Raw genomic sequence first — 23,060 nt, 5'->3', positions numbered from 1 at the left:
CCAATGCATCCATTATCTCATTAGCCACCTCCTTCAATACTCTGGGATGTAGCTCATCCGGTCCAGGGCATTTATCAACCATCAATTCAGTTAATTTTTCGAGTACTTCCTCTTTATTGATAATTTCTTTCTGTTCCTCATTTTCGCAAGTCTCTTGGTTTCCTAATATTTCTGGGAGATTTTCTGTATCTTCCTCCGTGAAGACAGACACAAAGTAATTGTATTGTTTCTCTGCTATTTCCCTATTCTCCATTATAACTTCTCCTGTCTCCACCTGTAATGAACCCACATTTATCCTCGCTAATCTCTTTCTTTTCACATTCCTAAAGAAGCTTTACAGTTCCCCTTTATGTTTCTCGCTAGCTTGCATTCATATTCTTTATCAGTTTCTTGGTCATTTTTTGCTGGATTCTAAATTGCTCCCAATCCTCAGGCTTACCACTTTTTCTGGCAACCTTATAAACCATTTCCTTTGATCTAATGCAATCTTTAACTCTCCCGCTGGCTGAGAACAGACTATGTGGAAGTAACTGGCTAGGATCCTGACCTTGTCCCTCCGGATCACAGTAAGTGGAGTTGGCCAGCAGGAGGCAGTAACAATGGGTTACTGTAACATGGTTGCAGCTGCTTGTGGATTCCTACCACCTACTCACACTGGCCAGGCCGACAGCAGAATTCAGAATGTGGGTGGGGGCTGGGAGAAGAGGTTTTAAAAAGAAATCTCTCGTGTTTTATTTTAGTTTTTTATTTGATGAATTGGTATTTTTAATCTCAGAGCAATATTAACTCCTCCTGCTGCCCAGAGCTTCCATGTAAAACTTTCTTCTTGACCTGCACACTGGAGATTCTGATGCTCGGCTCACACGGAACGCAGGTAAATCAGTCAACAACACGCGGTGAGGCAGCACTTACCGAATGTGATGTAACCAATGTTGTCACCCACTGCTGCATCAGTATCTTTCAGCTCCAAGGGAGGCTCTCTGTGATTGAATAGCACCTGGGGAGCTGTGTGACTCGCTCTACGTCCTTCTTTGAACTCCTGAAACAGGTGTAAGAGACAAAATACATCAAAAAATGTGATGCTATCCACTAAAAATGTGAAGTTATCCACTTTGGTAGGAAAAACAGAAATGCAGTGTTTCTTAAATGGTGAGAGATTGGGAAGTGTTGATATCCAAAGGGACCTGGGTGTCCTTGTTCATAAGTCACTGAAAGCTAACATGCAGCTGTAGCAAGGAATTAGGAAGGCAAATGGTATGTTGGCTTTCATTGCAAGAGGATTTGAGTACAGGAGTAAAGAGGCTTGCTGCAATTGTATAGAGCCTTCGTGAGACCGAACCTGGAGTATTGTGTACAGTTTTGGTCTCCTTACCGAAGGAAGGATATACTTGCCATATAGGGAGTGCAATGAAACTTCACCAGACCGATTCCTGGGATGGTGGAATTGTCCTATGAGGAGAGATTGAGGAGACTGGACCTTTATTCTCCAGAGTTTAGATGAATGAAAATTGAAGCATACAAAATTCTTACAGGGCTCGACAGGGTAGATGCAGGAAGGATGTTTCCTCTGGCTGGGGGAGTCAAGAACCAGGAGGGACAGTCTCAGAATAAGATGTAGGCCATTTAGGACTGAGAGGAGGAATTTCTTCACTCAGAGGGTGGTGAATCTTTGGAATTCTCTATTCCAGAGGGCTGTGGACACTCAGTCATTGAATATATTCAAGGCAGAGACTGATAGATTTCCAGATATTAAAGATATCAAGGAATATGGGGATAATGTGGGAAAATGACATTGCGGTAGATCAACCATGATCTGGTTGAATGGCGGAGCAGGTTCGAGGGGCCTAATGGCCAACTCCTGCTTCTATTTCCTATGCTCATGAAGTAGCTGGAGTCAGCACCCTTCATCCATTGACTGACTGAACTTGACAGGGTAGATGCAGGAAGGATGTTCTAACAGGACTTGACAGGGTAGATGCAGGAAGGATGTTCCCGATGGTGGGGGAGTCCAGAACCAGGGGTCACAGTCTAAGGATATAGGGTAAACCTTTCAGGACTGAGATGAGGTGAAATTACTTCACCCAGAGAGTGGTGAGCTGTGGAATTCACTACCACAGAAAGCAGTTGAGGCCAAAACATTGTATGTTTTCAAGAAGGAGTTAGATATAGCTCTTGAGTCTAAAGGGATCAAAGGGTATGGTGGGAAAGCGTGAACAGGTTACTGAGTTGGATGATCAGCCATGATCATAATAAATGGCGGAGCAGTCTCGAAGGGCCGAATGTCCTACTCCTGCTCTTATTTTCTATGTTTCTATAAGGGGAGATTTGGCAACTATTCCAAGACCTCACACCAGCTGAACTGAATTTGTTGCTTGCCGTCAAGTTTCAAAAATTATTCACCCTCCAAAAATTTGTCCCACTCCTCACCTGAAGGGGCCAAGTTGCTGGGGTACAGTGCCCCTCCACCACCACCCCCCCCCCACCCCACAACAAGGCACTGGGGTACAGCTCCCTTTCTTCAGGGGGGCTCCTCAGGTGTGGGCCCACACACTGTCACCCCTGCTGCCGGGAACCCTCTTGTATCTCAATCGAAGTCCAGGCCCTTCCACTAGAGCGTTCCTGTAACACAGCCTTACCTACATGTAATTGTGCAGCATTTAAATAAAGCACAAAGACCAATGAGGAATCGGCTGTAATTCCCCTCCCCCTGCCTCAGATTAAATAAACCAGAATCTGCATGTGCTGACACAGGTGTGCTTCCAGTCTGTGTGAACTAATACTCAGCTGTTTGTAGATTTCAAATTACAACCAATAACTAAAATAAAGGAAGAAAAAAGGGAGAAGAACATTTCATGGTAAACAAAGAGCAGCTCAGATTACAAACGGCTGAATTAAAAGTGGGAGTTTACAACAAACCCTTGCTGATTGGCCCATGACAACACCTGCGGGGGAAGATATGGGGGATATGGTCAGGAGGCAGGGACATGGACAGGGCGCACATTGTCATGACCCGGTCCTCTTACCTGCATAAAGACCTTCCCAATCACAACGTCGTCATCATCCTTAAATACTGTGCTGAAGACCACGGTCACTCGATCCTTTTTGGCCTCCACATACCTGCAAGACAGAATTACAGGATGAAACAGAGCCAACTCCCCACCGGTAACACCACAGAACCGAAAATGTATAAAACCACAAGCAGCCAGGGAAGGGCTGGCCACAACAAAAAGATGCAGTTGGTTTTGGTCAGGGACAGTGATGTGGGATGGATTTCAACAAGTATCACAGAGTTGCTGAGATATGGAAAACTGTATTGAGAGTTGATTAATGATAAAATCTCGGTGTAACAATCACCTAATCTGGTTACAATGACTCTATAATCTTGCAGGTCAAAGGTCCCAGTATCTGTCCAGATCCAATTTGTAAGAAATTCTGCATTTTTTTTTTATTACATATGAATTTGTAACCAAGCTTAACATTCCAAATCTAAAACCACAACTTGCTGAAAGGGGCGGACTTGAGTGCAGAAGCATCTGTCCCAGTCTTGTTCGACCTGGCATTCTGGATTCCTTGGCTCCGGTCTGCCATTGCAAGAAGCATTTCAAAGTGATTAACAGTGAAGGTTAAGCCAAATGCAGGCTGGTCTCCTATATTCTTCAGTTTCCTATTGCACTGAGCTAGTAAAGGGGTCATTAGCTGAGTGATATATGTACTTGATCAGTCACCCAGGGCTTGAGTGTTCAGCAGAGTGGAGAATGAGAAATTTATAGAAGGTAAAGGATGGGCATCTGGACATGAGAGCAATGGAGTCTGGAGGTGACAAAGTTCCAGTGGCAGAGAGCCACTGCAATGGACCCAGCTTTCCAGCAAAATGAAGCTTGCCCAGACCAGAGGCTGCATCTCCTCCCCGTCCCTGAAACACTTACAAAGTCTCGTCCTCACGGTAGTGGATCAGTGCTCGTTTCTCTCCTTCCTTTCCCTCTGCCTGGAAGTTGAAGTACTTCTCAAAGACAGAGGCGAAGCAATTCCTTTTGAGCATGCCAGCCTGATGCACCACTTCATCCTTGTTGGGTGGAATATTTTCTAGATCGAACAGCAGAGATACATTGTACCCTGCCAATGAAAAAGGGAGGCTTCAGTATGGTAAAAAAAAACCGGGGCCAAGATCGTTCCATTCTGCAACAGAGTCAGACACTGGCACATAGAATCTACAGTTCAGAAACAGGCCATTTGTCCCAACTGGCCGATGCCAGTATTTATGCTCCACACGAGCCTCTTCCCACCTCTCCAACTCAACCCATTAACATATCCTTCTATTCTTTCTCCTTTGTGTGTTCATCCACACTTCCCCTTTAATGTATCTATACTACTCACCTCAACCACTCCCTGCGATAGCAAGTTCCACATTCTCACCACTCTCTGGGTAAATAAATTTCTCCTGAATTCCCTATTGAATTTATTAGTGATTACTTTATAATTATGGCCGAGTACTGGTCAACACAAGAAACATCTTCTCTACGTCTGTCCTATCAAACCCACGCAGAATTTTAAAGACCCCTATCGGATCACCCCTCAGTCTTCCCTTTTCCCGAGAAAATAGTCCCAGTCTTTTCATCTTTTCCTGATAGTTATAACCTCTCAGTTCTGGCGTCAACCTTGTGAATCTTTTTTGCACCTTCTCCGGTGCCTCTACGTCCTTTTTATAATATGGAGACAGGAACTCCAAGTAAATCCAAGTGTGTTCTATCCAAGGTTCTATACAAGTGCAAGATAACTTCTTTGCTATTCAATTCTATCAGTCGAGAAATAACCCCAGTGTTTTATTTGCCTTTTTTTTTAATGGCTTCATTAACGTGTTGCACTTTTAGCGATCGAGTCATTGAGTATCTGAACCCCCGAAGCCCTCTGTTCCTCTACTCCTTCAGTCACTTACTTTCCAAGGAAGGTCCCTTTATCCTTCCTACCAAAATGTACCATCTTGCACATATATATTGAAGTGTATTTGTCAATTACAAGCTCTGAAATCTATTAAAGTCTTCCTGCGACAGGTGGGCGTGGTAGACTGTACAACCCGGATCCCAAGAGATTAGGAACAGACTTAGAGACTCACCAGGAGTATGGTTCTTCCCCGAAGAACTGCCCCCGACCCCGCCCACCCTGAAGAAACTCACCCCCCCCCAAATCAGAGTTTGGAAAAAGAGGTGGACTGCTCAATATTGTGAACAAAATCCAACACAAAGCTCATGGTTTTCCTGTTGCACAGAACTATAGCTGCCCGAGGTCCAGGAAGAGAAAGGCAGCAGAGAGCTCAGCCACAGGGACCACAATGTCCAAAGCTCTCCTGACCCTGTGGTTAGCACCGCAGCCTCACCGCTCCAGCGACCCGGGTTCAGTTCTGGGTACTGCCTGTGCGGAGTTTGCAAGTTCTCCCTGTGATCGCGTGGGTTTCCGCCGGGTGCTCCGGTTTCCTCCCACAGCCAAAGAATTGCAGGTTGATAGGTAAATTGGCCATTGTAAATTGCCCCTTGTGTAGGTAGGTGGTAGGAGAATGGTGGGGATGTGGTAGGGAATATGGGATTAATGTAGGATTAGTATAAATGGGTGGCTGCTGGTCGGCACAGACTCGGTGGGCCGAAAGGCCTGTTTCAGTGCTGTATCTCTCTATGACTCTAATACCAGCAGAATTACTATAACTGGCCTCAAGGCGGTGGTGGGGGGTGGGAAGCAGCCAGGATTCTTCCTCTCATTGTCCAATAGTTGGCTGGAAACTGCAGGTGAATTGGACTAGGCTGGAATGTGATGCCCCCGACAGTGGAATAGCAGCCTATGCTCACTCACAAAGTATTGGGGGGGGGGGTAAAAGAGGTGGTGATGGGGATAACCGTGCAACATAGTTACTCCCATGGAGGTACCAGGATGCTTTACCACAACATGCAGCCCGGGGAGTTGAACATCCCTGCTGCCCGAATACCACCAACTCAACTAGCTGCAGCACCACGGTGGCATCAGCAGAGCCCGCGAGGTGGGCGGGGGGGGGGGGGGTGGCGTGCCTGTTCTTCACTCCCAGTAAGCAGGTGTGGCAGAGTGTCCACCATATAGAGAGAGAGAGAGAGAGTGAGATGTGTCAACACTCTGAATAATCCCCATTGAAAACCAGCCTTTACATACAGCATTTATTAAACCACCCCCACACCCACTGCACAAACAGGATACAGAACAGCAGCAGCTGAACACACAGCTCAAGACTCGAGTAAATGATCAGATCATCTTTACATGGCGCATCCAACATGTTTTACATTTCTCAGGCTGGGACGCTGGGCACACCTCAAAAGGCACAGCAGTGTGATGGCGATGTTACTGGATTAGTTATGGAGAACGTCAGTTCAAATCCCACTGTGGCAATTTGAGAATTTGAATTTACTCAGGACCATTTCCCACCCAAGGGTCAGCAAATTCTCCCATACACTTCCTTTCCTCATTGATAATCTTCCCTCTCCTCAGGAGCCCTCAAAGTCAGAGCTTTCAAGCGCGTTGGCACTAATCAAAGAGAGGCGGCTGCAGTGAATTGGACACATTCACAAGATGGAAGGCGATCACATACCCAGGATCTTCGATATGAAGTAGCCAGGGCCAGATGACCAGTGGGGCGCCTAAAACTCCAGTTTAAGGATGTTTGCATGTGACATAAAGGCCCTAAATGTCAACTATTGCACCTGGGAGATGGTAGCATAGTGGTAATATCACAGATTTAGTAATACAGAGGCCCAGGGTAATGCCCTGTGGACACCGGTTCAAATCCCAACACAGCAGCTGCTAGAATTTAAATTCTATTAATTATTTAAAAAATACAATTAATAAATAAAATTCTGGAACTGAAAGCTATAAAACTATCATCACTTGTTGTAAAAACCCATCTGGTTCACTAATGCCCTTTAGGGAAGGAAATCTGCTGTCCTTACCTGGTCTGGCCTACATTTGACTCCAGACCCACAGCAATGTGGTTGATTCTTAATTGCCCTCTGAAATGGCCGTGCAAGTTACTCAATTGTGAAGGTAAATTAGGGAGGGGCAAGAAATGCTGGCCTTGTCGGCAACACACTCACCCTATGCAAGAAAAACTAGCTGCTGAAAGAGGGAAATGGCGACACATCCTGTGCACTAGTGTGCACTTCCACGATGACCAGAGGCTACAGCAGCTTGGCAACAGGCACCAACGTCAGAAACAACTCAGTGTCACTTGGTAGCTTCATGTGCAGCACTTGTGGCAGAGCCTGCCTCTCAAGGATTGGCCTTCACAGCCATCAGCAAAGGTGCACCAAGAGAAGCCACCCCACCTAAATGGATTGTTTGCTGCCTGTCCATCATCTTTCATAGATGGAAGGATGCCAACCAACCTCAGGAGCTAAATATAAGTGGCTGCTCATCATACGATCCAGAATACCTGGGGTGGAATTTAGGTGGGCTGCTCCAGTCTTCACTCCCCAATGTCTAAATACACATTCCTGCAGCAGACACTGGACAGTGATCAGGAACACGAAACCTGACTAATTTCCCCCTCTCTCTAACCCAGGGGTCACTGGACAGTGATCAGGAGCAGGAACCCTGGCTGATTTCCCCCTCTCTCTAACCCAGGGGTCACTGGACAGTGATCAGGAGCAGGAACCCTGGCTGATTTCCCCCTCTCTCTAACCCAAGGATCACTGAACAGTGATCAGGAGCAGGAACCCTGGCTGATTTCCCCTCTAACCCAGGGGTCACTGAACAGTGATCAGGAGCAGGAACCCTGGCTGATTTCCCCCTCTCTCTAACCCAAGGATCACTGAACAGTGATCAGGAGCAGGAACCCTGGCTGATTTCCCCCTCTCTCTAACCCAAGGATCACTGAACAGTGATCAGGAGCAGGAACCCTGGCTGATTTCCCCTCTCTCTCACCCAGGGGTCACTGAACAGTGATTGGGAGCAGGAACCCTGGCTGATTACTTCACTTGCTAACCTGGGGGCACTGAGACTAACTGCAGTCCCAGTGAGCTCGCCTCCCACGACACAGATCCCAGATCGCCCCATCTCATAACCTGGCGTGTTGAGGTCAGCGGTTCCTACATACCACCTGTTAACTTTGGATTCTGTTTACAGAAATAAAACTCTCAAGCATGGCAGACACTTCAATATATCTCAGTCTGTGCCGATTCGTCATTCATTTGAAATATTGGAGGGGAACAAAAAAATATTTTACCTGCTTCAGGAGCGACGAGGTAAGAGCCATACACTCGCTTCAGTAACTGTGGGGACAGAGCATACCGGACAATTAACAGGCAAGATAAGAATGTTACCTCATCAATCTCCCTAATCTAATGCAGGGAAAGAAACACACATTCCATCAAGGGATGTTCAGCACAGTCCACAAACTAAAAGACAATGAACTTATCCATCAACCCTCTTCCCCGTGCTGTACCTGTCCTGGGAGTGTTTGATGGGACAGTGTAGAGGGAGTTTTACGTTGTACCTAACCTGTACCCTGGGCAAGAACACCAAAATTATTTTCTTAGCACCTCTTTGCCAACACACAAAATTCTGAAATTGAAAGGAGTGAAGGAGATTTAATTTTTTGTGACTGCACAGTTCAGAGTGCAGCAGGTTCGGACAGTGCAGTGTGAGGTGGGAAACTCATTGGAAAAGCTGCTTTAGGAACTGAGTCAGAACTTCCTGCTTCTCGAAAACAAGAGAGTGAAATACCATAAAAGGATTAGTACGGACTGTGCTGTGCTCACAGCCGAGTTCATTCTAACCACACAGACCACACATTATGATTAGCTACACATCCGTAAGCAGAGCTCCCAACACTCACCCATGCAGACAACCCCTGCAGGCAGATCCCCTCTCCCACCCATGCTAACAGCACCCCACCTCAGCAGGCAGGAAATCCCCACCCCACCGTGGCTACTGGTGAGTTGGGAGTATTGACAAGGTGGGATTTCATTTTCAGATGTTGGGATGCTCGCTCCCTGTCTGGCCAGCCAATTATTTCCGTGGCATTGATGCAGCAATGTGTCACTAACTACTTGCCAGTGTTGTGCACTCTTTCAACAACTTGCATTTATATAGCACCTTTGACATACTAAAATGTCCCAAGGTGCTTCACAGAAGTATTAGCAAACAAAATATGACACCAAACCACGTTAGGAGATACTGGGACAGATGACCAAAAGCTTAGTCAAAGAGGTAGGTTTTAAATGCAAATGCAATGTTGTCGTTTATTGCAGGAGAAAGGAATTTAAAAGTAGAGATATTTTTCAACAGTTGTACCGGGCATTGGTGAGACCACATCTAGAATATTGTGTACAGTTTGGTCTCCTTACTTAAGGAAAGATATAACTGCATTGGAAGCAGTTCAGAGAAGGTTCGCTGGACTGATTCCTGGGATGAGAGGGTTATCTTATGAGGTAGGGTTGGACAGGTTGGGTCTGTATTCAGAGTTTATAAGGATGAGAGGTGACCTTATTGAAACATACAAGATCCTGATGGGACTAGACAGGGTGGATGTGGAAAGGATGTTTCCCCTTGTGGGCGAGACTAAAATTAGGGGGCACAGTTTCAAAATAAAGGGTCTTCCATTTAGGACAGAGAATGAGGAGAAATCTTTTCTCAGAGGGGCGTGAGTCTGTGGAATTCTCTTCCCCCGAGAGTGGTGGAGGCAGGGTCATTGAATGTTTTTAAGGCAGTGGTAGACAAATTCTTGACCGACAAGGGAGTCAAAGGGTATCGGGGGCGGGCAGGAAAGTGGAGTTGAGTCCATAAACAGATCAGCCAGTTTGTATGTTCGTATTCAAGGCCTTAAAGGAGGAGAGAGAGGCGGAGAGGTTCAGGGAGGGAATTCCAGAGCTTAGGGCTCAGGCAGCTGAAGGCACGGCCACCAATAACTGAACAAAGAAAATCAGGGATGCTCCAGAGGCCAGAATTAGAAGAGCACAGAGATCGCGGAGGATTGTGAGGCTGGAGGAGATTGCAGATAGGGAGGGGCCAGGTGGTGGAGGAATTTGAACATAAGGAAAATTTTAAAATTGAGGTGTTGCTAGACCAGGAGCCAATGTAGGTCAACGACCACAGGGGTGATGGGTGAACATTATTTGGAGAGTTACAACATGAGTAGAGTATTGAAGGAGCTCAAAACTATAGAAGGTAGAACATGGAAAGCTGGCCAGGAGTGTGCTCTAATAGTCAAGTCTAGAAGTAACAGAAGCATGGATGATGGTTTCAGCAGATGAGCTGAGGCAAGGGCAGGGTTTGGTGATGTTACGGAGATGGAAATAAGCAGTCTTAGTGATGGTGAGGCTATGTGGTTGGAATTCACCTTGGGCTCAAATATGGCACCAAGTTTGCCAACAGTCTGGTTCAGCCTCAAGCCAGTTGCCGGGGGAGGGATGGAGTCGGTGGCTAGGGAACAAAGTGTGTGGCGAGGGCCGAAGACAATAAGTTCCCAATATTTATTTGGAGGAAATTTCTGTTCATTCAGTATTGGATATCCGACAAGCAGTCTGATAAAAAGATAGGGGAGGGGCCGGGAGATGTGCTGTGAGGTATTGTCATTAGCATACATGTAAAAACTGCTTGTTTTTGGATGATGTCACCGAGGGGCAGCATGTAGATGAGAAATAGGAGGGGGTGGGAGAACACCAGAGGTAATAGTGCAGGAGCAGGAACAGAAGCCATTGCAAGTGATACCCTGACTATGATTAGATATATTAGAATGGAACCAAGCGAGAGCAGTCCCACCCAGCTGGGCGACAGCAGAGAGGTGTTGGAGGAGGATGGTGTGGTCAACCGTGTCAAAGGCTGCAGGCGGGTCGAGAAGGATGAGGAGGGATAGTTTATTACTGACACAGTCACATGGGGTGTCACTTGTGGTACTTGGCAGGGCGAAAACCCGATTGGAGGGATTCAAACAAAGTGTTCTGGGAAAGAGGAGCACGGATTTGGTAGGCGACATGTTCAAGCACCTGAGAGGAAAGGAAAGTTGGAGATTGGCAATGGGGTGGCAGTTTACAAGGACAGAAAGGCCAAGGGTGGGTGTTTTGAGGAGAGGGGTGATGATAGCAGATTTAATGGGGAGGGTGAACAAGAGGGAACTGTTAACAACAGAGGGTCAGAAAGGGAAGTTGGGTGGTCAGCAGTTTAGTGGATGGATGAAGACAATTACATCGGAACTTAAATATTTGAAACAAGAACTTGCTGTGAATCTGCTTGTAATGTCAATATACAGTGGCTGGATCAACCACTCAACAGTTACTTACAAGATACTATCAGTTCAAGAGTTTACCAGAAGCAGATGGTATTAGATGTTTAAAGGCCTTCCTATTTGTATTATTGTGAATTACCACTTGCACTGCATAGTATTTTGTTTACATATTTGCTTCTGTAAATCTATAATTGCAAATAACTACAATTTAGTATTTTTAGCCCTTATTGTCATGAATATTGAGTTTTATACATCTCAGCTCGATGAGATGGAGTGAGAATCTTCCTCATCCTGGGTAGGATAATGATTAGCCCTGAAATACACTAATGCAGTAGAGCACACTATGAAATATACTCAATAAATGGCATTGGGCTGCTGACAAGGTACATTTCTACAGTATTCACTGTGTACACAAAAAGTGTTACAGAACATTTTACAGGGCAGTGGACACTAAGCTGGAGGGAAGGGGTTCTAGAGTTCACTGCTCATTGTCAGTTAGTGACTTCATCTTTCTCTGCACTTCACTGAAAATCGAAACCACTGACAGGAAGTTCCGGGGTTTAAATTAGCAAAGCCGGCAGTACTTGCTGAGCTTTACATGATCTGTAGATTAACTTGCTCACTAAGCTTACAGGCTTCTACCTTTGTATGAGTCTGCAGTTTGATTTCTCTGCTCAGGTACAAGTGACAAAGGAAGTTGGGCAATTTATTCATGATACAAGGCAGTGGTACAGAGCCACACAGGAGGAAGACTCCAAGGTCAATCCCTGGGTTTAAAAAAAAAAATCACTCAGGATGCTGGCATCACTGGCAAGACTGACATTTATTACCTACCCCTCGTTGCCCTGAAAAGATGGTGGAGGGTTGCCTTCTTGAACTACTGCTAGTGGTTTGATACGACTGAGTGACTTGCTAAGCCACTTCAGAGTGCAGTTAAGAGTCAACCATGTTGCTGCTGGTCTGACCAAGACCAGGTAAGGATGGCAGGTTTCCCTCCCTAAAGCCATCAGTGAACCAGTTGGTTCAATGTATGACAATCCATGATAATCCATGATACGCCCCCACAGTCAAATAGTATGCTGACACTGGCCAGGTGGAGTGAGGAACCAAAAGATGCTGAAACCCTGGGAGCACAGCGAGAATTGGGGCCACAGGTTGACAGTGACCAGTAGGGAATAAAGTGACAGAGAAATTGATCCTGTGCTTTGCTCCAATTCGGATTGGCTGAGTTTTAACCCTTTCATTCATCGGACTCCCTGAGAATGTGAAGAGATCATTAACCCCATCCCCACCTACTCACAAAAATCACTCAATCTTCCATCTCCGCACCCCGTCCAATTATCTTGAACCCATTCTTACTGCTTTATCATCCTCCCTTGATCACTTATCTCAACCAATGGACACTTTGTATTTGATTAATAGTTTTGGGTGATAATGAACTTATTTCCCATGCTGCATACCCACAAGTTAGCCACACACAGCAAGTATTTACAGAATCTCACACCACAAGAGGTGACTATTCGGCCCATCGTGCCCATGCTGACTCTTTGAAAGAGCTATCCAATTAGTCCCACTTCCATTGCTCTTTCCTCATGGCCCTGCAAACTTTTCCTTTTCAAGTATTTATCCAATTCCCTTTTGAAAGTTACTATTGAATCTACTTCCAACGCCCTTTCAGGCAGCGCATTCCAGATCACAACTCCTCCCTGGTTCTTTTGCCAATCACTTTAGATCTAACCTCTGATCCTGCTGCTTTGGAAAAGTGATTTTAAAAAAAGGACAAGCAAAAGCAGATCAAGAAACACGTTTGTAACAGAGCAATCAGCTCATTGTGTAAGGGGCTTCACTGATGCAAAATTGCATCCTTTCCCTGTCCATGGACCAAAGATAATTCATTGTGTGAAGTATTTTGAGGGATCACTTCGTATTAAAAGTTCATTGCAACAAAAATATAACAGAAAATACTAGGGACAAAACGAGATGGACAACTCATCACATTTACATTAGCACAACTCCTGGCCCAACAATGCCTCCCCTTAAAACCCCTCACCCTCGTTTTTTGAAAATTCATTCATGGGATGTGGGCATCACTGGCTATGCCAGTATTTACTGCCCATCCCTAATTGCCCTCGAGAAGGTGGTGGTGAGCTGCCTTCTTGAACCGCTGCAGTCCATGTGAGTTAAGTACACACACAGTGCTGTTAGGAAGGGAGTTGCAGGATTTTGACCCAGCGACAGTGAAGGAACAGTGATATAGTTCCAAGTTAGGATGGAGTGAGACTTGGAGAGGAACTTGCAGGTCGTGATGTTCCCCTGCATCTGCTGCTCTTGTCCTTCGAGCTGGTAGAGGTCGCGGGTTTAGAAGGTGCTGTCGAAGGAGCCTTGGTGCGTTGCTGCAGTGCATCTTGTAGATGGTACACACGGCTGCCACTGTACGTCGGAGGTGGAGGGAATGAATATTTGTGCATGGTGTGCCAATCAAGCGGGCTGCTTTGTTCTGGATGGTGTCGAGCTTCTTGAGTGTTGTTGGAGCTGCACCCATCCAGGCAAGTGGAGAGTATTCCATCACACTCCTGACTTGTATATGGTGGACAGGCTTTGGGATGTCAGGAGGCGAGTTACTCGCCTCAGGATTCCTAGCCTCTGACCTGCTCTTGTAGCCACGGTATTTATATGGCTACTCCAGTTCAGTTTCTGGTCAATGGTAGCCCCTAGGATGTTGCTAGTGGGGGATTCAGCGATGGTAATGCTGTTGAATGTCAAGGGGAGATGGTTAGATTCTGTCTTGTTAGAGATGGTCATTGCCTGGCACTTGTGTGGCGTGAATGTTACTTGCCACTTATCAGCCCAAGCCTGGATATTGTCCAGGTCTTGCTGCATTGCTACACAGACTGCTTCAGTATCTGAGGAGTCACGAACGGTGAACATTGCGCAATCATCAGCGAACATCCCCACTTCTGACCTTATGATGGAAGGAAGGTCATTGATGAAGCAGCTGAAGATGGTTGGGCCCAGGACACTACCCTGAGGAACTCCTGCTGTGATGTCCTGGAGCTCAGATGATTGACCTCCAACAACCACAACCATCTTCCTTTGTGCCAAGTATGACTTCAGCCAGTGGAGGGTTTTCCCCGATTCCCATTGACCTCAGTTTTGCCAGGGCTTCTTGATGCCATACTCTTGATGTCAAGGGCAGTCACTCTCACCTCACCTCTTAAGTTCAGCTCATTTGTCCATGTTTGAACCAAGGCTGTAATGAGGTCAGGAGCTGAGTGGCCCTGGCAGAACCCAAATTGAGCATCACTGAGCAGGTTATTGCTAAGCAAGTGCTGCTTGATGACACTGTTGATGACACCTTCCATCACTTTACTGATGATTGAATCAGAGAATAATACAGTGCAGAAGAGGCCCTTCGGCCCATCGAGTCTGCACCGATGCATTAAAGACACCTGACCTGTCTACCTAATCCCATTTGCCAGCACTTGGCCCATAGCCTTGAATGTTATGACATGCCAAGTGCTCGTCCAGGTACCTTTTAAAGGATGTGAGGCAACCCGCCTCTACCACCCTCCCAGGCAGTGCATTCCAGACCGTCACCACCCTCTGGGTAAAAAAAGTTCTTCCTCAAATCCCCCTTAAACCTCCTGCCCCTCACCTTAAACTTATGTCCCCTTGTAACTGACCCTTCAACTAAGGGGAACAGCTGCTCCCTATCCACCCTGTCCATGCCCCTCATAATCTTGTACACAAGTAGACGCTACACAAGTAGACAGATGAGGCAGTAATTGGCCGGGTTGGACTCGTCCTGCTTTTTGTGTACAGGACATACCTGGGCAATTTTCCACATTGCCGGGTAGATGCCCGTGTTGTAGCTGTACTGGAACAGCTTGGCTAGGGGTGCGGCAAGTTCTGGAGCACAGATCTTCAGTACTGTTGCTGAAATATTGTCAGGGCCCATATCCTTTGCAGTATCCAGTGCCTTCAGTTGCTTCTCGATATCACGCGGAGTGAATCGAATTGGCTGAAGTCTGGCATCTGTAATGTTGGGGACTTCAGGAAGAGGCCGAGATGGATCACCAACTCGGAAGTTTGGCTGAAGATTGTTGCAAATGCTTCTGCCTTATCTTTCGCACTGATGTGCTGGGCTCCCCCATCATTGAGGAAGGGGATATTTGCGGAGCCACCTCCTCCAGTTAGTTGTTTAATTGTCCACCACCATTCACGGCTGGATGTTACAGGACTGCAGAGCTTAGATCTGATCCGTTGGTTATGGGATTGCTCAGCTCTATCGCATACTGCTTATGCAGTTTGGCATGCATGTAGTCCTGGGTTGTAGCTTCACCAGGCTGACACCTCATTTTGAGGTATGCCTGCTGCTACTCCTGGCATGCCCTCCTGCACTCTTCATTGAACCAGGGTTGGTCTCCTGGCTTGAAGGTAATGGTAGAGTGGGGGATATGCCGGGCCATGAGGTTACAGATCGTGGTTGAGTACAATTCTGCTGCTGCTGATGGCCCACAGCGCCTCATGGATGCCCAGTTTTGCATTGCTAGATCTGTTCGAAATCTATCCCATTTAGCACAGTGATAGTGCCACACAACACGATGGACGGTATCCTCAATGTGAAGGCGGGACTTCGTCTCCACAAGGACTGTGCTGTGGTCACTCCTACCAATACAGTCATGGACAGATGCATCTGCGGCAGGCAGATTGGTGAGGATGAGGTCAAGTATGTTTTTCCCTCATGTTGGTTCCCCCACCACCTGCCACAGTCTAGCAGCTATGTCCTTTAGGACTCGGCCAGCAGTGGTGCTACCGAGCCACTCTTGGTGATGGACATTGAAGTCCCCCACCCAGAGTACATTTTGTCCCCTTGCCACCTTCAGTGCTTCCTCCAAATGGTGTTCAACATGGAGGAGTACTGACTCATCAGCTGAGGGAGGGCAGTAGGTGGTAATCAGTAGGAGGTTGTTACCTTGCCCATGTTTGATCTGATGCCATGAGACTTCATGGGGTCCGGAGTCGATGTTGAGGACTCCCAGGGCATCTCCCTCCCTACTGTAGACCACTGTCCCGCCAACTCTGCTGGGTCTGTCCTGCCGGTGGGACAGGACATACCCAGAGATAGTGATTGCAGTGTCTGGGACATTGTCTGTAAGGTATGATTCCGTGAGTATGACTATGTCAGGCTGTTGCTTGACTAGTCTGTGGGACAGCTCTCCCAACTTTGGCACAAGCCCCCAGATGTCAGTAAGGAGGACTTTGCAGGGTCGACAGGGATGGGTTTGCCGTTGTCATTTCTGGTGCATAGGTCGATGCCGGGTGGTCCATCCGGTTTCATTCCTTTTTATTGGCTTCATAGCGGTTAGGTACAACTGAGTGGCTTGCTAGGCCATTTCAAAGGGTATGTAAGAGTCAACCACATTGCTGTGGGTCTGGAGTCACATGTAGGCCAGACCAGGTAAGGACAGCAGATTTCCTTCCCTAAAGGACATTAGTGAACCAGATGGGTTTTTACAACAATCGACAATGGTTTCATTAGACTAGCTTTTAATTCCAGATTTATTAAATTCAAATTCCATCTTCTGCTGTGGTGGGATTCGAACCCACGTCTCCAGATTAATACCCTGGGTCTCTGGGTGACTAGTCCAGTGATAATACCACTATGCCACTGCCTCCCCCTACCCATTTCAACTCCCTCCTTACCTTTGTAACTTCCTCCAGCCCCACAACCCTCCGAGATCTCTGCACTCCTCTAATTCTGCCCTCTTGCACATCCCCCGATTCCCATCGCTCCATCATTGGTGGCCATGCCTTCAGCTGCCTGGGCTCCAAACTCTGGAATTCCCTCCCTACTCCTGTCCGCATCGCTATCTCTCTCCTCCTTTAAGATTCTCCTTAAATCCTACCATTTTGGCCAAAGGTTTGGTCACCTGCACTAATTTTTTTTCATATGAATTGTATCAGATTTTCTTCGATAATGCTCCTGCAAAGGACCTTGGGACGTGTTACTACTTTAAAAGCATTATATAAATGCAAGTCGTCAATAACTGCAGTGATATCCTACATGCCCCTAGCTGGCTACACTCACCTCATCGGCTCCATGATCCTGCAGCTCTTCGTAGAACTTCAGTGCAATGCTGACCATCAGTTTGGTCTTGTCCCCATTTGGGTTGGAAATGTGGTAAAGGACACCATCGAAATCTGCAGCACAAAGAAAACATGAGAGAAACTTCAAAGGAATGTCTCGATACTGACCATTCTTCAACGACCACTCTCCCACCTTGAGATCACCTCATCCCTTCCAACCCACCGCCCTACCTGCGTGGTGGATATGGGAGGGAGATATGACCCACTGCCTTTGCTCTGCGCAATATCATAGAATCTTAAGAGCACAGAAAGAGGCACATGACAGCCCAACCAAATACCCTGTCCTGTGCCCCAGGCGAAGCACTGGATTATCCTTTCAGAGTGGGAATATTCCCCTCCAGCGTTTGGCGAGTTCAGACAATCGTAGTGTTCCAATCCCTGCCCTCTGCACTCAGCACAAACCCAAGCCCGCATGCCCTGTACAGCCCAACCCTGACATGGCCGGTTTACTGAGCTGGGAATGGATACAGCCTGAGCTGCAACTTATACTGAGAGCAATTAACAAAGCATTTGGGATCTTGGGCTTCATAAGTAGAGGCATTGAGTACAAAAGGAGGGATGTTATGCCGAATCTTTATAAAGTTCTGGTTAAGCCCCAACTGGAGTATTGTGTCTAGTTCTGGTCACCACACTTTAGGAAGGACGTGAGGCTCCTTGACAGGGTGCAGAGGTGATTTACCAGAATGATTCCAGGGATGAGGGATTTTAGCTACAAGGTTAGGTTGGAGAATCTGGGGTTGTTCTCCCTGGAGTGAAGGAGAGTGAGGGGAGATTTGATAGATGTGTACAAGGTTATGACAGGTTTAGATAAGGTAGACAGGAAAAGCTGTTCCCATTAGCTGATGGCACAAGGACTAGGGTACATGGATTTAAGGTTTTGGGCAGGAGATGCGGGGGAATGTGAGGAAGATTTTTTTTTTACAGAGCAAGTGTAATGACCTAGAATTCGCTGCCTACGAGGGTGGTGGAAGCAGAAATGATCAATGATTTCAAAAGGAAATTGGATGTGCACTTGAGCGAAATAAACTTGCAGGGCTACGGGGATCGAGCAGGGGAGCAGGACTGACTGGATTGCTTGAGGGGGACAGCCAGCACTGACTCAATGGCCAAATCACTTGCCTCTGTGCATAATGATTCTATGATGTTAAGATAGAAGCAGCCTGTACTGAACTCATGCTAGCACCCTCACTAACAGAGCAGCCAATATCACTTATGTCAGCCCGGGGTATGGAGTTACATGGCAATGTCAGCAGCAAACTACCACAGGCCAAAGCTTACCTGCGAAAGTGACTTCCACCGTGTCAGGTTTGTTGCTGCAAAGAATGAAAGACTTAGTTCAGACAAAAAAATTTCAATAAGAGGTACCCACACAGCACTAACTAAAACCACAGCTCCAATCAGCTAGAGTGCAAAGGCACAATGGGATAGGTACAAAATACCTGACTCTGTGTTGATACACAAGAGTTGTGACATTAGGAGCAAAGGTTAACACCATGCTCTCGTTTAATATGCCACACAGGGATAGTATGATCAGGAGTAAAGAACATTAACATTCCTTACTGTACATGGGGCAGTGTTATCAGGACTAAAGGGGCAATGTATCCATATTCACATACTGTACACCTCTTGTTTTCATCTTCTCTCAGAGCCTCTTAATCACCTTGCTTACTGAACAATAGCACTGTTTGCTTCTGGTACGTGGCATTATTTGAAAGACAGGGACAGCTCCCAGTGTTCTGGCCAATATCCCTCCCTCAATCAACACACCAAAGCAGATAAACGAGTCATTCCTCTGAGTGTTGGACCTTGCTGTGTGCAGCTGCCGACATGGCGTGACTTCTCTTCACAGTAATTTACTGTATCTGATGCGTTGATACATTGCCAAGAAGTGAGGAGGTGCTTTTTCATCAATGCAAATCTTCACACAGCAATAACACGAGGCTGGCTCTGCTCCTCTCCTGCAAGATCCAAATTCCCTGTCCTATACAAACTGCCTCCTCCCTGTGCTGAAAGCCAGAGCCACTGCATTCATTATTACCCAGGGCCTCGAAACTGCGGGAATCCTCCCCTCCCACAGTCTCCCCTCAAACTGTGGGACTCCTCCTTGCCCTAAGTCTCCCCGGGACTCCTCCACTCCCTCAGTCTCCCCTCAATCTGTGAGACCCCTCGCCGCCCTCAGTCCCCCCCGGGACCCCTCCCTGCCCTCAGTCCCCCCCCGGGACCCCTCCCCGCCCTCAGTCCCCCCCCCCGGGACCCCTCCCCGCCCTCAGTCCCCCCCCCGGGACCCCTCCCCGCCCTCAGTCCCCCCCCCCCGCAAACTGTGCGGTTCATGACTTGGTGGCAGCTTTGATTCCTCCAAGCTTTTGCTCATCCACTTTGCATTGTGAGCCCAGACTATGAATGTTGGCAGGTTGCTCAACTGTAGAGAGCATCACAGGCAAGGCTGATCCTGTCCTCACCCGACCACACAACTGTGATTCCTCCCCCACCCCCCTTGTTCTGTTGCCCAGGGGCACTGACATGAATCTCTGGCTGAGAACCTGTGGCTCAAATCCTTGGGGAAGGGAGGGCCAGACCCTCAGGGTGATGACTAGACTCTTGAGCTCAGTTACTTGCTTGGCTGTAGCTAGCTTTTTCCATCAGAAATAAAACCACAATGACTGCGTTACAGAAATCAAATTAGGGAAGAAGCTGGGCTTCCGTGAGAGCTGAGTTAAGTCAGATTCACACTTGCTGGTTAACTCTTTCTTGACTGGAGGAATTGAACATGTAAAATAGAGAACAGGAACCTAGCTGAAAAACAGGAATTGAAGTTAACTCCTGCACGGTAATGAATGTACTCAACAGGATTTCTTAACTATCCCGGGAATCCCAATCTTCTTTCATCAGCTCCAGTCAACTGCTCACTTTATTGTTGAAACATTTTAAATCAGCTCATGACTGTCCTGGTAAAATCTGGTAATATTAAAAGCCCCACCAGGTGATGTGTTCCAAACACTCCACACCCCACTTCTCTCTCAGACACTGACTGTAACCAGCACCCAATACATCACCCACAGAGCCCTTCGACTGCCAAGTCAGTGTTGCTACAGAACAGGCACACCAACCAAATGGGATTGTATCCTCTCACCTGACGCGTCACACCACGTGCCAACTCGGCTCAGTGGGTAGCACACTCATCTCAGAGTCAGAAGGTAGTGCGTTCAAGACACACTCCGGAGACTTGAGCCCATAATCCAGGTTAATATTCCCAGGGCAGTACTGAGGGAGTGCTGCACCGTTGCAGGTGCTGTCTCTCAGACGAGACAATAACCGAGGTCCTCTCTGCCCTCTCAAGTGACCATAAACGATCCCACGGCCTGGGTCAATATTTATCGCACAACCAACATTACAAAAACATATTTATCTGATTGCTGCTTGTGGGACCTTCCTCAGTGCAAATTGGGCACTCAAGGGCTGCATCAATTGAATTGTTAGTCAAATACCTTATCCCTGATCAATAACACCAGAGAGAATGAGACCAAGAATCACCAAATGAATCTCATTCCTCTCAAACACAGGGCTTATCAGACATTATCACAGTGAAGAATCCCCTTCGAATAGAACCAGGAGATGCCATGACTGCCACTTTTCACAGGCTCTTCATCAGACGACTGCTCTGCGCACTTTTTGAAAAAAATTATTTTATGGGATGTGGGCGTCACTGGCTAGGCCAGCATCTGTTGCCCATTCCGAATTGCCCTTGAACTGAGTGTCTTGCTAGACCATTTCACAGGGCAGTTAAGAGTCAACCACATTGCTGTGGGTCTGCAGTCACACGTTGGCCAGACCAGGTAAGGACAGGAGATTTCCGAAAGGAAATCTGAACTAGATGGGTTTTTACAACAATTGATGATAGTTTCATCGCACCATTACTGAGAGTAGCTTTACAATTCCAGATTTTTTATTAATGAATTGAATTGAAATTCCACCAGCTGCCATGGTGAGATCTGAATCTGTGGCCCCAGGGCATTAGCCTGAGCCTCTGGATTACTAGCGCAGAGACATTACCACGACACCACCACCTCCACCAGGTTAGCCCCAGGCCGGGAGCTGGGGAAGAGAATGGGGATGAGTTGCCCACCCTGCTCTGTGAGGAACGCCGTCCTGGTACCCAGCCTTGGGAGTCACCAAGCTATCAGCTTGTAGCCCTGGGCTGGTGAGGCACCCGGGGATTGGGTATCAGCCCAGCCCCATGGTGTGGTGGAGGCCACCCTGCATCTACTGAGCAGCTGGTCAACCAGGTGAGCTTTGCAATGCTGAACCCCGGGCTCTGCTCCTGTCTCACTCAGCAGCTTGGATCTCCTGACTCCATTCTAAGGAGATTCTTGGCGGTGACAATGCCCGAGGGAACTGGGATCCAGTCGGTGTTTGTTGGTCTCATTCTCCTTGTTCCTTATGGAGTTGTGGGGGGGGGGGGGGGGGGGGGGAAGGAGGCGGGGTGGTGAGATACCTGATCCCGGGGGACAGGGAGAGGAACCGGGCCCCACCCCACTACCCCCGGGGGACCGGGCCCCACCCCACCAACCCCGGGGGACCGGGTCTCGCCCCACCAACCCCGGGGGACCGGGCCCCGCCCCACCAACCCCGGGGGACCGGGTCTCGCCCCACCAACCCCGGGGCACAGGGACCGGGCCCCACCAACCCCGGGGGACCGGGCCCCGCCTCACCAACCCCGGGGGACCGGGACACGGGGCTCACTCTCTCCACCGCGAAACCAGGGCCCCGCCCGAGAATGAGGAAGGGCGCGGCAGGACCCGCCCGAGCCCTGGGGAGAGGTAGCGGCGCGGGCTCCCCGCAGGCCCAGGGGCCTCTCCTCCCGCCCGGGGCCTCTCTGTACCCGGCCAGCGCGTTCTCCAGCTTCAGACTCAGGGTCTCCTCCACGATGCGGTTGTTGATCTCCAGCAGGATCATGGTGGCGGCGGCGGCCGGGCTCAGTCTCTCCCTCACGGCTTCTGCTCAGAAATCCAGACCCCGGACACAGGCCAGAAGCACTTCCGGCCTGAGGACCCCAGACAGGAGGCCGGGGCACGCCTGCTGCGCCGTTACCGCTTCCGGTCCGAGGAATAGGGGGCAGTCCCTACCGCGCGGCATCCTGGGATATAGCCGGCGCCATTGCTGCAGGAGCAAGCATTGCTTCCCGGAGGCCCCAGAGACAAAGAGAAACAAACAATGGGAGAGGGGGGCAGAAAGAGGAGAAAAGTAGATACTAATGCTGAAATAAAATACTGGAAACCTGAACTAAAAATAGAAAATGCTGGAAATACTCAGCAGGATGGCAGCATCTGTGGAGGGAGAAACAGAGGTAACAAGCCCAATTTTAACTCTGTGAAAGTGGGTGAGTTTTGAATGAGTTAAAATCTCGCCTATTCAGGTTGATGACTCTTCATGAGAACTGGGGGTACTTAGAAGTATAACTCTTGTTGAGCAAGGAAGAGAACTAAAGAGAAGGTCTGTAAGTGGATAAAAGGTGGGAGAGATAAAAAGAAAAATGGATGACGACACAAGCCACAAAAAATGCTGATGGGATAAGTAAAGAAACAAAAGTTGCGTTGTGAGGAGGTGTTACTGGCGAAAGCAGAATTATCACCACCAAATAACAAAGAAACAATATCAACAACTTGTATTTATATAGCAC

The 23,060-nt window shown here is 47.9% G+C and overlaps 1 protein-coding gene across 1 annotated transcript in view; it reads right to left on the bottom strand.

Moving 5' to 3' along the window:
* Window positions 1-22,446, bottom strand: part of arpc2 (actin related protein 2/3 complex, subunit 2) — a 32,041-nt gene extending 9,595 nt beyond the window's left edge. The window contains exons 1-7 of the mRNA XM_068034757.1: window positions 22,263-22,446; window positions 18,662-18,696; window positions 17,325-17,437; window positions 8,234-8,279; window positions 3,927-4,113; window positions 3,024-3,117; window positions 913-1,039 (exon numbers count right to left, since the gene is read on the bottom strand). Coding sequence (XP_067890858.1) covers window positions 913-1,039; window positions 3,024-3,117; window positions 3,927-4,113; window positions 8,234-8,279; window positions 17,325-17,437; window positions 18,662-18,696; window positions 22,263-22,336 — 676 coding nt within the window. The 5' untranslated portion in view covers window positions 22,337-22,446. The remainder of the gene's footprint in view (window positions 1-912; window positions 1,040-3,023; window positions 3,118-3,926; window positions 4,114-8,233; window positions 8,280-17,324; window positions 17,438-18,661; window positions 18,697-22,262) is intronic.
* Window positions 22,447-23,060: the final 614 nt, after the last annotated feature.

The sequence above is a fragment of the Heterodontus francisci genome, chromosome 7 (genome assembly GCF_036365525.1).
Source record: "Heterodontus francisci isolate sHetFra1 chromosome 7, sHetFra1.hap1, whole genome shotgun sequence".
Lineage (NCBI taxonomy): Eukaryota > Metazoa > Chordata > Chondrichthyes > Heterodontiformes > Heterodontidae > Heterodontus > Heterodontus francisci.
Note: the sequence above shows the minus strand (reverse complement) of the source record. Positions and strands in the feature narration are given on the sequence as shown.